Source organism: Rhinoderma darwinii, chromosome 1, assembly GCF_050947455.1.
Source record: "Rhinoderma darwinii isolate aRhiDar2 chromosome 1, aRhiDar2.hap1, whole genome shotgun sequence".
Classification (NCBI taxonomy): Eukaryota; Metazoa; Chordata; class Amphibia; order Anura; family Rhinodermatidae; genus Rhinoderma; species Rhinoderma darwinii.
The window spans coordinates 222,604,537-222,619,555 of NC_134687.1; the positions used below are offsets into that span (position 1 = coordinate 222,604,537).

Sequence of the window (15,019 nt, forward strand, 5' to 3'; positions counted from 1 at the left end):
TTTTTTTTTCTAAGTCCCCCTAGGGAACTTTAACCTATTAAGCCCTCTGGCAGGGCTTAATTGGAGAACAAAGATGGCGGACCTGGGGGCCCTGATTCCTCCCATTGCAGTGAGATGTTGGCTGTAACATACAACTGACATCCGCTCGGCCTTTGAGCGAACTCCATACTTGCCCTTAACGCTTGTCACATACATGAAAATGCATTAAGGGGTTAAAGATACAGAAGCTTCAGGCTACTGAATATATAGGTGGCTGAATATTAGGGTCTGTATTACAGCTGCAAGACTTGGTTCCTAGGAGTCAAAGCGCTGCTGCTATAATACAGACTAAGGCTATGTTCACACGGCGGATTAGGGAGGCAAAAAAAAATATATATATAGAAAATCTAACAGAAGATTGAAAAAATAAATAAATCAGCATGTTACTGACAGATTGCTGATGCAGATTTCCAGTTCACGGTCCGTGGATCTGCATGCAGATTAGCTCCTTGGAAATCCGCCACATTTTTCAAAAACTGTAAATTTAAAAAAAAAAAACGGCAATGCGGATTTCCCATTGAAATCGATCGGAGGCGGTTTGTCCATGTGAAAGATCTGTCATCTGAACGTAGTGTAAAATGCGGCCATATTAGGCTGGAATCACACATGGTTGTTTCTTTTAGCCAAACACAGGAGTCGATACAAAAAGAAAGAACAGTATAAAAGGAAAGGCTGATATGTCTCCTCTCTTTTGGATCAACTGTGTTATTATTTGTGATTCCAGCCCAATATTGGCCCCATTTAGGGTCGTTTTTACAGATGCAGCACTTTGACCCTCATGGAGGTCGGAAAATGGCAGATGTGAACAGTCCTTGCTCAGAGTAGCAGCGTATTCAGTACCCCCAGGCCCTCATCCGAGAATCATTGTTTGTGTCCATTTAAAATGAGCTCGGAAGCCACAAACGCCACCGCCCTTTAACGAAGGGGAAAAAAGCCAGTTCATTTCATTTGCAGGTGTCAAAAACAAAAACCAAAGTAGGACAACGTTTCATACAGAAAACATCTTCAAATAAATAAATCAGAAATACAATGCTTTTTTCAGTCACATGGCGAGCTACGATAAAATAAAGACATAAAAATATCGACATAAAATAAAAAGTGCATTTTCTATGGCATTTTTTTTTTTTTTAAAACTACTTGATGCATTGAAACCCCCAACACGGAATGACCAAAAAAAAAATAAAAAATCCCAGTATTAAAAAGAAGAGATCATTTAAAAAAAGATGTAACATAAAGCTACCAAGACGGTATAAAAAAACAAAAAAAAATCATCAGGAATGCTGATTTTTTTTTTTTCTTCCTCTTAACGTAATATCCTGGTAAGCCATTCTGCATGTCCATGGCAAAAGCATGATTAAACAATGTGACGAGACTCCACATGCCGGCGCCAGTTTTATCTGTGCCAAGTCCTTTCACTGGCTGGAGTCAGGATCATGACCGTTTGTAGTTCAGTTCTGGTACATACTTCACCACTGCTGCCAACTGAAATCATCATTGCTTCCGAACACTAAGAAGAAGCCTAATATGGTAGAAAAGATGACGGTGTTTCCTGTCAGGACCAGTGCGCACGATCCCCAATAAATCTAGAGAGAAATTGAAATTTATAGCATTTTCATTACAACCAGTACAAAAAACAGGCCAGATTTACATAACAGCTGCAATTTGGGGTCCATTTATGAGCCCAACATTGTGACTAATGCACTCCCAGATGATTAAAGGGGTATTCCAACCACAAACATCCACTGGAGAGGTGATAAATGTTAAAAATCGGTAGGGGTGCGAATGGCAGGGGGCGAGGAGGAGTGGCGGAGTTGATGCTGCCGCTCCGTTCGAACACTATGGGAGTGGATAGGTGGTAAATCTTTGTGGCTGGAATACCCCTTTAAAAGTCAGATCACACAGTTTTGATAAAGGTTTTGCCTCAGTTTTGTGAGTCAGGGTATGTGCACACGGTGAGAGGCTTTTACGGCTGAAATGACAGACTGTTTTCAGGAGAAAACAGCTGCCTCGTTTCAGACGTAAATGCTGCTCCTCGTAATATACGAGGCGTCTGAGACGCTCGTAAATCTTGAGCTGCTCTTCATTGACTTCAATGAAGAACGGCTCAAAATTACATTGCAAAGAAGTGCCCTGCACTTCTTTGCCGAGGCAGTCGATTTACGCGTCGTCGTTTGACAGCTGTCAAACGACGACGACGCGTAAATGACAGGTCGTCTGCACAGTACGTCGGCAAACCCATTCAAATGAATGGGCAGATGTTTGCCGACGTATTTTCAGACGTAAAACGAGGCATAATACGCCTCGTTTACGTCTGAAAATAGGTCGTGTGAACCCAGCCTTATAGAAGGAAGTGGATCCAAAAAGAAGAAAAAGTCTAAAAGAAAAGACTGACGCATCTCCTTTGTGTGTGCACTCCTGCGTTTGGCTCAAAAAACGGAGCCAAAAACCGCATCAAAACGCAGGAGTGCACACACAAAGGAGATGCGTCAATAATGCTTTTACCTAGCTACGCTGCTTCCATAAGTCCCATAGAACGGAATGGTAATTACGGAAACAGCGTAGCTCGCTAAGCGGTTTCCGTAACTGCGGACCATAAAGTCAGGAAGTGGCCGGGAGGCAGCGTTAGCACCAAAAGCTAGAACGGAGTTCAGGGGGCCCCGTTCTAGAGATAGGTGCGGGTCCCAGAGGTGGGACCCGCATCTGACATATGCTGTGGATGTGTCATAAATGTCCTTCATGGGGAAAACCCCTTTAAAGAAGGTGGAAAACTATTTGTAACATCCAAAAGAACCAAGAGTATGCGACTACATTTTAACCCCTTAATGACCAGCCTATTTTAGGCCCTAATTACAAGCTATTTTATTAGTTTTTCTATAGTCGCATTCAAAGAGCTATAACTTTTTTATTTTTCCGTCGACATAGCTGTATGAGGACTTGTTATTTGTACTTTTGAACGGCACCGTTTTGGGTTCAATATAATTTTTTTGATTGACTTTTATTCACTTTTTGGGTGGGGGGGGGAAATAGAAAAAAGACCCTGAAATTCGACATTGTTCCATGTGTTTTAAATTCACGCCGTTCACTGTACGATGTAAATAACATGTTACCTTTATTCTATGGGTCTGTACGATTACGACAACACCACATACGTAGAGGTTTTTTATGTTTTACCGCTTTTGAACATTAAAAATAATTTTGAACTAAAATTATTTGTTTTGCATAGTCTCTTTCCAAGAGCCGTATTTTTTTTTTATTTTTCCGTCAATGTAGTGATATGAGGGCTTGTTTTTTGTGGGACAGGACGTAGTTTTGATTGGTACATGGGACTTGATTAATTTTTATTATGACTTTTGGGGGGGGGGGGCAATGGAAAAAAACTGAAATTTCGCCATTGTTTTTTTTTTACGGTTTAAACTACGTATTAACTTTATTGTTTGGGTCATTGCGGTCGTGGCGATACCATATATGTGTACTTTTATTTATTTTATACACTTTTACTAAATAAAAACACTCATGGGAAAACATTTTTTTACTGTAATTTTTATTTCACATTACTTACGGTACTTATTTCTTTAGTCCCACTAGGGGACTTTACTGTGCGATCTTCAGATCGCTGCTATAATGCTTAGGTATACTTAGTATACCAAAGTATTATTGCCTGTCAGTGTAAAACTGACAGGCAATCTATTAGGACGTGCCTCTGACACGTCCTAATAGGCATATGCTGAGGGCCGACCTGGGGGCTTTTATCAGTCCCCCAGCTGCCAGGACATCCCATTGGAGGCCCGATGGGTGACAGAGGGAGCTACCTCTCTGTAAACGGGTTAAACGGCCACGATCGAAGTAAACTTCGATTGCGGCTGTTAGAGCAGGAGCCCCGGCTCCAGCCTGAACGGGACACCCATGCAGGACTTTGACTGGTCTGCCTTGATGGCGGCAGCCTAGCCTAAGGCCCCTTAGTGACCCCCCATGAAAAAGGTGTATTAGTGGTCACTGAGGGGGTTAAGTAAAAAATTGAGTTGTAAATAAAAAGTTGTCCCTTAGTAGGATTAAAAAAAAAAAAAAAAAAAAAGTTATTTTATTTTGCATAAAATATATTTTTCTACATTAAATCCAAACAAAAAATCCTACATGTATTAGGTATCTAAATGACCGTAATAACCTGAAGAATTAATTTAACAGGTTATTTGACGTGAATGGGATAAAAAAAAACAAAAAAAACACAAGACAAATGATGCAGAGAATTGCTTTTTTCTATATTCACGCTGTAAAAATACATTTTTTTCTACCCCCAAACAACAACAACAACAAAAAAATACAGTTTCTCCCGCATAACACAAGCCACGTCGATGAGAAAAAAAAAAAAAAAGTTATGGCTGCTGAAAGACAGCGGTAAAAACTAAAAAAGGTGGCTGGTTATTAAGGCCCAGTCATTAAGGGGTTAAGTATGTTTCTAGGTCTAGTACAGGAAATCGCATGTAGAAAACGAGCAGGAAATCACACTGGTTACAAAAATGAAAAAAAATAGATGTGTTACCACGTTGCAAAATTTGTTGAAGGCACTTACCAAGTGTGCTCTGGCAAAGACAATAGGCAGTCCAAACGCAGACACAACAATCCCCGTTGTGAGAAAGATAGCCAGCTCCTTGCACGCATTACTTGCCGCATCGGTGTCATCTACCACTCGCTTTGCTATGCAGTATGGAATCGGTGCCAATATGTAGAAAAACAGTACAAACAATGGCAAATACTGACTGTGCAGATGGGAAGAAAAAAAAAAAAACCCAGATGAGACGAGCCGAGAATGACATCCTGCCATCAAAACATAGATCCCCGATTCATGCGAACACGGGAAATTCAAAGACTTGGAGAACGCTGGGCATAAATAAGCACAGGGTGGCAGGTACTACGGACAACAAGGACCACAATGTCAGCCATTTCTCTACTCAAAATGAACTGAACAAGTATTCCGTGAGGGTGGGGGATGGGGGGAGGAGGACTATGACACTTTGCTAGGTTAACGTGCTTCCAAAAGTGGAAAGGTTTTTAAAAGGGGACAAAAAAAAATAAAAAATCTCCCAAAACGACAGGCCATAGACACACATCAGAAGATCACACAGGTGATGGTAAGCTTGGACCATTCCATAATGTCACAGGATTTAGCTATACATTTGGATACTTTTCCTTAGAACTGGTTTACACGGCTGTATTTCACGCCACATAGAAGAGGCTTCCTATGACATGGAGGGCCATACAGCCTACAGAACAGCCATTTATTTCAACCTCTGTGTAGATTATTATTAGCATGGACCAAACAAATATTTTACAAGGCGAGAATATGAAGAACACTTACTTATACAGTGGCAGCGCACAGCCAAGCATTAAAAACATCAGTCCGATCGCTCCTCCAAACGAGAGGCTGATTAGAGCTAAAACGCGAATAAAAAAATAAATACAATTATTTTTGAAAATTAATCTCAAAGAATTATTCATAGGAGGAGGAAGACGTAAAAATAAAGAAATAAATCACACAGATTGAAATAAAAAAACTACGTGAAATTTTATTTGCTATGGCGATCAATAAATAAAAAGGATATTTGGGCATTTTACACCCATTTCATTCTTCTATTTAAAAAAAAAAAAATAATAATAATAATATATAAATATCGTGCAGCTCTAAACTAGGTAAAAGAAGCGAACGGCCAACATAAAATCCTCTTCCTAATCAGACACGTAGAAAACTAAGTAAAAAGATTCCTACCACAGTTCTGTCTGGCAGTCTCCATAGCTGGGAAGAGACTTTTGTAAAACAGAAATGTAACTGGTCACGCTGGGATATATATTATAAAATCCAGGCGGCAGCTAAAGATTGGCGGATGGGAACATCAGCGGATGAGCCTGGCACCAGTCAGCAGGCAGTCATCTGACCGCTGTAATCCCTCCAGGCACTACAAAGCTTTTACTGTGGCATAGTTCAGTATTTTTGTGCCCCCCCTGAAGAACATCAGAATCAGAAGCTTGTGAACTTTTAACACCACAACTGCAGGATATTCATTCACTGACTTGTAGCATTGGTGTTATCATGTATTAGGTCAGTCAAGAATATACTAGTCCTTCTCAATGAACATCATCAAAAAGTTAATTTATTTCAGTAATTCAATTCAAAGAGTAAAACTCATATATTATATCAATTCATTACACAGAGTGATCTGTTTCCAGCATTGTTTTCTTTTAATGTTGATGATTATGGTAAAATTTAGTGTCTCAGAAAATTAGAATATTATATAAACCCAATATCAAAAATGATTTTAATACTGAAATATTGGCCTACTGAAAAGTATGTACAGTATATGCCCTCAATAGTTGGTCGAGGCTCCTTGTGCATGAATTACTGCATCAATGCGGCATGGCATGGAGGCGATCAGCCTGTGGTACTGCTGAGGTGTTATCAATGTGGCGTGGCATGGAGGCGATCTGCCTGTGGCACTGCTGAGGTGTTCTCAGTGCTGTGTGGCATGGAGGCGATCAGCCTGTGGCACTGCTGAGGTGTTATGGAAGCCCAGGTTGCTTTGACAGCGGCCTTCAGCTCGTCTGCATTGTTGGGTCTGGTCTCTCATCTTCCTCGTGACACTACCCTATAGATTCTCTATGGGGTTTAGGTCAGGCGAGTTTGCTGGCCAATCAAGCGCAGTGATACTGTGGTTATTACAACAGGTATTGGTACTTTGGGCAGTGTGGGCAGGTGCCAAGTCCTGAAGGAAAATGAAATCCGCATCTCCATAAAGCTTGTCAGCAGAGGAAAGCACGAAGTGCTAGAAAATTACCTGGTAGAAGCTGCGCTGACTCTGGACTTGATATAACACAGTGGGCCAACACCAGCAGATGACATGGCCCCCAAACAATCACTGACTGTGGAGACTTCACACTGGATCGCAAGCAACTTGGATTGAAGCCTTTCCACTCTTCCTCCAGACTCTGGGACCGAGATTTCCAAATGAAATGCAAAATTTACTTTCATCTGAAAACAGGACTTTGGACCACTGAGCCTCAGTGTTGGTCCACTGTGTTATATCAAGTCCAGAGTCAGCGCAGCGTCTAGCAAATTTTAGAGCACTTCATGCTTCCCTCTGCTGACAAGCTTTATGGAGATGCAGATTTCATTTTCCAGCAGGACTATTTTCTGAGACTAAATTTGGGGTTTTCATTAACTGTTACCATAATCATCAACATTAAAAGAAAAATAATGCTGGAAATAGATCACTCTGTGTGTAATGAATCTATAGAATGAGTTTCACTTTTTGAATTGAATTACTGAAATAAATGTATTTTTTGATGATATTCTAATTCATGGAGAAGGACTAGTACATAGCCATGGAATGAATGAGGTGAACGTCAGGCACTCGCAGGCATAGCACGTTTATCCCACGTTGTATCAGGTCCAGGGAGGAGAGACGGCCTGACCCAGAGATCTTTTACCTCCATGGAAATGCCGGAACAGTTCTCAAACTGGCTCGTCTGACAAGTCAATGAAGCATGTCACATGGTAACACTTGGAGGGCCTGTGATCACAGTCCCCTACCAATTCCTATAATAAAGCTGCAATTTCCATACCTCTGAGTTTCTGGACTGACCCTGTACTCTGATGCAAACAGCACCACTCTTGTCCATGTTTGGTATTGCAGCTCAGCCCCATGTAACTGACAGAGTGCAATATCAGCCACAGTTATCACATCTAGTTCAGACAGATTTTAGAGTTTATTCCGCTAATATACGTCCTAAAATGGAAATGTTTTCCGTTATATTTACATAATTCATCCATAGCATGACAGCGCTCACATAGGTCACGCTCCTGAATGACAATACTACCTGCTTCTGTGGTCTCAGCGTTACTAGTGATCACGAAGTCCAATGGATCCCTGGACTGCAGATTGTAATGTAGCTGTATAGGAGCCAGGTATTGCATTCCTTACTAGGCAGATCTGACATTCCGGTGACTGGGAAAGCTGGGTGACACCCCTTATATTTCATGTCACTTTTGGATAGGACTAATACACACTAGACAGAAGAGGACAATGACTATGGGAGGGGATGCTGTTAGGGCAATGGATTCCTAGCCCATAACCTATTAGCAGGTGGAGGAGTCCGGCAGAAGGGGCATTACCTTTAATTCCAGCCATTGCAGCTTCTCCTGGCTGAAGACACAGCGGTCCAGGGCGCACTAAGTCTTATCCTGTAACCGGTCAGCTCTGCAGTGGCTTTCTGTACAAGACAGCTGATACTCGGCTCTATACACCGCTTCCGCCGGAAGTACACCTTCCCCATGGCCCTTCATTGTTTATCCTTTTGTATAACTTTATTAACAAATGTACACACGTAAAGTAAATCTCGCCCCATTCCGACGCTGACCAATAGACGTTTGACAAGCTCCAGGTAGAGGAAGTGACTGATGAAACTTCGTGTAATGCGACATCAATAAAAGTGTTCGCGCATCTCCAGAAGGCGGACGTCACCGGTGTATTCAGAGCGACCGTGGACATGGCAGCTGTAGGACTGATGCTGCCGCTACTCGCTGTACTGCAGCTGTCGGACGTCTATGGATGGAATCAGCATGGTAACTAGGGCAGGCTTGTCTGTTTGGATATGTGATGAGTAGTGACGCAGTAATTATGTCTGGCATATGCCCGCAGAAGGGTTGTTACCCAGCTTTCCTAGACTCCGGAATTGCGGATTGATCTGGTGACAAAAGGCCCCATATCAACAGGTCTTCTGCACCAAGATCTGTGTAACTGCAGCTCCGGTTCTGTGGACTGCGGCTGCCCATGACGCTACATATCCCCTGCAGTGAAATGTCTAGCTGGCCGCGGCTTTCTGCAGCAACTTGTTTGCCGTGTGACAAGAGCCTGACCCACAGCGGTTAGGTGATCGCCATTTTTGGATACCTGTCACATACCTCCCAACTGTCAAGTATCACAAAGGGGGACATTTATTTTAAGCCACGCCTCTAATCCCCGCCCATACACACCCGGTTCAGCCCACACCGTATCATTCTCCCGTAGTGCCTCGCACACCGTATAATAGCAAATCGCTGCCCCCATGCAGTATAATGCCCAAACAAATTCCCCCATACAGCATAATTCACCCATAGCTGCCCCATAAAATATAATGCCCACACAGATGCCACCTTTCAGCTTAATTGCCCCATACAGTATAATGCCCACACAGATGCCCCCTTAGCTGCCCCTAGTGTCATTGCCCACATATAAAGTGTCGTTGCCCATGTAGATAGTGCCCATGTAGATAGCGCTAGTGCCACAGTGCCCATGTAGATAGTTCCACACACCCTTGAAGATAGCACTACTGTCCCTGTAGATAGCGCCATTGGGACTCCCTCTAGGAGCAGTATCCCCAGCCAGAGCATTGGCCGGGGGTTCCACTCCTAGAGGGAACCCCTGATTTCACTGTCCATATATGGACAGTGACGCCAGGGGCTACTTCTGGAGTGGAATCCCCTGCCAGAGCGCTTCCGACACTCTGGCTGGGGATTCCGCTCCAGGAGGAGCCCCTGACGTCACTGTCCATATATGGACAGTGACGTCAAGGGTTTCCCTGGCACAGCGCTTAAAGTAGCGCTGTGCCCGGGGAGCCCCCGGTGAGAGGAAGAGCACCCTCTGAAATAATGCTGAAGCAGGGAGCTGACGGTTCCCTGCTTCAGCATTGGGTTAAACTGTATCTGCGTCCTGAGCACGTGGAAAGATGGATCCGAGATAAATTGAATCTCCAGGTCAGCTTGTCCCCTTGGTTGGCGTTTCTAACGTCTCTAAAGAAACAACATAGACTGCTAATGCATTTTCTCTCCGCTGCAAGGTGAACTATTGCTTTAAGTTGGAAATCACAATCAATCCCCTTTCAGAAAACTATTGGAAAACAAAGATATTCGGGGCTTTCAACGTATTATTGCAAACTTAGAATAAAGAAGTTTCGATACAAGGATCTTTGGTAACCATTATACGACTCCTAAAGTGGGCTCCTCGGAGGGATTTGGTTTCAGTTGACATGGGGATACTCTGGCTACCAGCTGTGTTTTGTTTTTCCCAGACACCCATAACCGGTATTCTGATTGTTATTACTTTTATGAACTAAGCTTTAACCCCTTTACGACGAAGGACGGATATATCCATCCTGTGCAGGTGTTAGTTCCCGCAAAAGGACGGATATATCCGTCCTCTGATGGCGCGGGTACTGCCAGTGTACCCACGCGATCAGCCGCAGGAGCATGGCTGTTATACACAGCCTGGCTCCTGCCGCAATCAAAGCACGCTCAGATTCAGGCAGTTTAACCCATTAAATGCAGCGGTCAATAGCGACATCTAATGTGTTTGACAGAAGGTGGGAGCTCCCTCTGTCACCCCATCGGCACCCCCTCAATGAAATCGCGGGGCGTCGTCGGGTTTCCATTGCAGTCGGGGGCCTAACAAAGGCCCCCAGGTCTGTCTTCAGCAAATCCCTGTTAGGCCATGCCCTTTTACACTGACATGCAATAATGCTTTGGTATACTGAGTATACAAAAGCATTATATATGCGATCAGCAGATCGCATAGTGAAGTCCCCTGGTGGGACTAAAAAAAATGTCAAGCAGTTAAATAAAGTTTGTCATAAAAATAATATTCCAGTGAAAATAAAATAAAACTTTTTATTTAGTAACCGTGTCAAAACAAATCACACATGCACATATATGGTATCCCCGCGATCGTAACGACTTGACTAATAAAATTAACACATTAATTAAACTGCCGGATGAACGGCGTCCAAAAAAAACAACGGCAACATTTTCTCTTTTCTCCCATTCCCCCCCATAAAAATTACATAAAAGTTAATCTATAAGTTCTATGTACCCCAAAATAGTACTAATGAAAACTACACATTGGCCCGCAAAAATCAAGTATCCCCGTAATCGTGCCGAACCATATAGAATAAAGTTAACATGTTATTTACGCTGCATAGTAAACGGTGTAAATATATAACATGAAAATTAATGCTGGAATAGCTGCTTATTTTCAATTCTCTCCTAAAATAAAGTTAATCAATATGTTATAAGCATCTAAAAATGGTACAATTACAAAATACAACTCATCCCGCAAAAAACAAACACTTATACGGCTATGTCGACGGAATAAAATAAAAGTTACTCTTGGAACGCGACCGTGAAAAAACAGGAACTAATCCTTGGTCATTGACGCGCAAAATGGCCTGGCCATTAAGGGGTTAATTCTGCTGTTTATTGCCCCCCGCCCTTTGTCTTCCAAAATTCCCTCCCCAAGTCTTTGATGCGCTGCCCTATTTACATATAGGTTTTATCTTTCTTTTGTTCTCAGGTGCTATTTGCACTTTCTCTGTTGAGGATAAAATAAAAATATAATAAGATAAAGATAAATATATATATATATATATTTGTTCTTTTTTTACAGGATGTACGAGGGATCCGCTTTGTAACAAATCCTGACGGGTCCTACTAAGGCCAGATTCACACGAACAAGTGCAGACTCGGAAGTGACAAACAGCAGTTTTTCACGTCCGAGTTGCACCCGTGCGGGTCTTGTTTTCACGGATCCCCATAGACTTGAGTCCATTAAGGGATCCGTGAAAACGGAAAAAAATAGGACATGTTCTATTTTTCAATGGACCCTTCACACGGTCTGTTGAAACAACTTAAAGGGGCTGTCTAGTTTACAAAAAACATTTTCACATACTTATTTGGCAAATTTAGAGTTAATTGAATATTTCAATAATTTTCTTATGTACATCTACTGCAGGTTATCGAAACGTTTAGCTACACTTTAAGTTAAGTTCTCACTTTTTCTAAAAATGTTAACTTCTCATTTCAAGTGAGGTGGAAGTTGACCGTGAGGTATTGATCTAGCCACCACTGAAAAAATAGTAGGCGTTTTAAATGGGGGAAAATCCAGGTTATCGAAAAGCTTTTGCAAGGAGGAAGGGTTGGACATTCGTTTAGAATGATGTCTATGGGTTTATCAGAGTCACAGGAAATGCGCAACCGTTTTATTATTAACAGAACGTAGGTGTGGAGACCACATCCGTGCCCGTGAGGAGGAGTGAGACCGAAAGGAATTCAAATAAGGCCCACCTTGTGTCATGCAGGTTCTCATTCCATTCCATACACATAGCCGACAATTCCCCCCTATGATAACCGGACCATTCCTCAAGTAGCTTCCTGATACCTCAGAACAATTGTGGGACATTGCATAAGTAAAGTGAAGATCCTGTGGAAATGTAAACCTTGATGCAAGCATGCAGGTTGCCTAAATCGGATGTCCAGTTGTGCTCTTATAGGGGTTGTCTCATGAAGAGAACCCCTGATGAAACAAAACCGCCTGCTGATGAACTGATAGCCACGTGTCCAGATTTAGAAACTTCCGACTATCCGCTGTTATGGCCAGGCTAAGGCTTCGTTCACACCTGTATCGGGGCTCCGTTCACGGGTTCCGTCTGACCTTTCCGTCAGGGGAACCCATGACAGGAAACCATAGGTTTCCGTTTGCATCACCATTGATTTCAATGGTGATTGGTCCGGTGCAAATGGTTTCCGTTTGTCCCCGTTGTGTAAGGGTTCTGTTGTTTTGATGGAATGAATAGTGCAGTCCACTACGGCATTGATTCCGTCAAAACAGAACTCTTAAACAGCGGTGACAAACAGAAACCATATGCACCGGATCCATCACCATTGAAATCAATGGTGATGCAAACGGATTCCTATGGTTTCAGTTTGGATTCCGTTCATGGGTTCCCCTGACGGAAAGCTCAGACGTAACCCATGAACGGAACCCCGACGCAGATGTGAACGAAGCCTAAGTAACATCCAGTCATACATTTCCCCTGCAGCAGCCACTGCAGGGGAAATGTCGTCTTTATATTCAAATGAATGGCTATTCATGTATTACAAGAAGGGTCCGGATCCGCCAGAGAGGGGGATCCGCTGATCTGCTCTGGCTCTTAGAGGGGTTCCATATGCCCTAATAAGAACATTAAAATGCCACGGTATTATGGCCGTCTGAAACGGCCTGAAATATTTAGCTGCTGAATGCCTATTGTTCAGCTTCATAAATGTTATCGTACGTATGTGCTTCATTATCGAGAGCATGCATTAGAGTTCAGTTCACAAGGGACAAATCTCTGCGACAAATTCAAAATGTTTGATCTGGTGCAGATTTTCATCCGGATTTGCCTCTGTGGAAAGAAAGAGGGGATAAAAAGACCATACTTCTGCCCTGGAACTTCTCCCCTGGCGGCTTCGTAGCGATGCGCTCCTATTGACTAGTCTCTGTTGAACCGATCGCCTGTGATGATGTCTCGTCCCATGTGATTACATGAGTAAAAATCGTCCTCCCAGGGGATCGGCTCAACATAGGTTGGATCAACAGAGACAAGCCGGTAGGCCAGGGATGCGTCACTATGGGAACGGCAGGGGTGGTGAGGAAAATCCGCAGCAGTTCCACTGTGTGTAAACATAGCCTTACACGTTCTAGTGATATTTGTCATGTAAAAAACAAACAATATTTTATTTCTTCCAGAGCGTGTTTTGCTGAAGGATATCCAGGCTATCACATTGTATGCTGACAGATACACCAATGCACGGCGCTCCTCTCCTATCCCACAGCTGAAATGCATTGGTGGTAGTGCTGGCTGTGGTGCCATGATGCCACAAGTGGTGCAGTGTCACAACAGAGGATGGGATGGCATTGATGTTCAGGTAAATTGTCCACTGTGGAAATTGTGGTGTGTATGTTTAACGGGTTGTCTGGGCATGGGGTGGTTTTTCATACTAATGACCCACCCACAGGAGAGGTCATCAGTATATGATCGAAACAGCAGAGCAGCAGTGTTGCAGCATGGATGCCATACAGTGGTCCAAGCCACCCGGACCCCGCACCGATCTGCTGTTCTGGCTGCCTCCGGCACCGACCCCTGCTAGACTTCCAGTGCTGGAGGCAGCCAGAACAGCTGATCGGTGCAGGGTCCGGGTGGCTCTGACCATTGTATAGCGGCTGTGCTGCAGCTCTGCTCCTATTCAAGTGAATAGGAGAAGAACTTCTGTAACCCAGCACGGCCACTATACAGTGTACGGAGCCATCTGCTTCTGGCACCGACCACTGCATAACTTCCAGTGCCGGAGGTAACTGAAAAGCTGATCAGTGCGGTGTCTGGTTTTCGGACTCCCACCGATCATTTAATGATGACCTATCCTGTGGATAGGTATTTGCCTTAGGCTTTATTCACACGAACGTGTTTAACGTCCGTGATACGCGCGTGAAAATCACGCGCGTCGCACGGACCTATGTTAGTGAATGGGGCCGTTCAGACAGTCCGTGATTTTCACGCAGCGTGCGTCCGCTGCGTAAAACACATGACATGTCCTATACTTGGCCGTTTTTCGCGCATCACGCACCCATTGAAGTCAATGGGTGCGTGAAAATCACACGCAGCACATGGAAGCACTTCAGTGTGTCGCTCGTGATTTGCGCAACAGTCGATAAATAAAAGCACTTTCTTAATTTCTTTTTCGAAACCTCAAAACCGCGTGTCATATGGATGGCATATGCGTGAAAATCACGCAGCAAACACTGATGACACACGGAACTGCAAAACGCACACGTTCGTGTGAATAAGGCCTTAAAGACACTGCTCTCTCTTGGTTTTCCTCCTATCTGACCGCTCGTTCAGGGTGTCATTTGCTGGTTCTACTTCTTCTTATCTTCCCCTTGCTATCGGGGTTCCTCAGGGATCAGTCCTAGGTCCGCTTCTCTTGTCTCTCTACACAGCCCCTATTGGACAAGCCATCAGCAGATTTGGCTTCCAGTACCATCTCTACGCTGATGACACCTAATTATATGCCTCTTCCCATGACCTCACCCCTGCTCTAATACAAAACACCAGTGATTGTCTGTCCGCTGTCTCTAACATCATG

The 15,019-nt window shown here is 43.5% G+C and overlaps 2 protein-coding genes across 2 annotated transcripts in view; one reads left to right on the forward strand and one right to left on the reverse strand.

The window, feature by feature from the left end:
• On the reverse strand, positions 1-8,957 carry LEPROTL1 (leptin receptor overlapping transcript like 1). The gene is made up of 4 exons (XM_075861833.1): positions 8,201-8,957; positions 5,393-5,468; positions 4,607-4,793; positions 1-1,622 (listed from the first exon to the last, which is right to left on the reverse strand). The coding sequence occupies exons 1-4, from the start codon at positions 8,214-8,216 to the stop codon at positions 1,506-1,508; spliced, it is 396 nt and encodes a 131-aa protein (XP_075717948.1). The 5' UTR covers positions 8,217-8,957; the 3' UTR covers positions 1-1,505.
• The window catches only part of SARAF (store-operated calcium entry associated regulatory factor), a 23,095-nt gene continuing 16,473 nt past the window's right edge, over positions 8,398-15,019 (forward strand). Inside the window, exons 1-2 of the mRNA XM_075861821.1 lie at positions 8,398-8,650; positions 13,626-13,804. Coding sequence (XP_075717936.1) covers positions 8,575-8,650; positions 13,626-13,804 — 255 coding nt within the window. The 5' untranslated portion in view covers positions 8,398-8,574. The remainder of the gene's footprint in view (positions 8,651-13,625; positions 13,805-15,019) is intronic.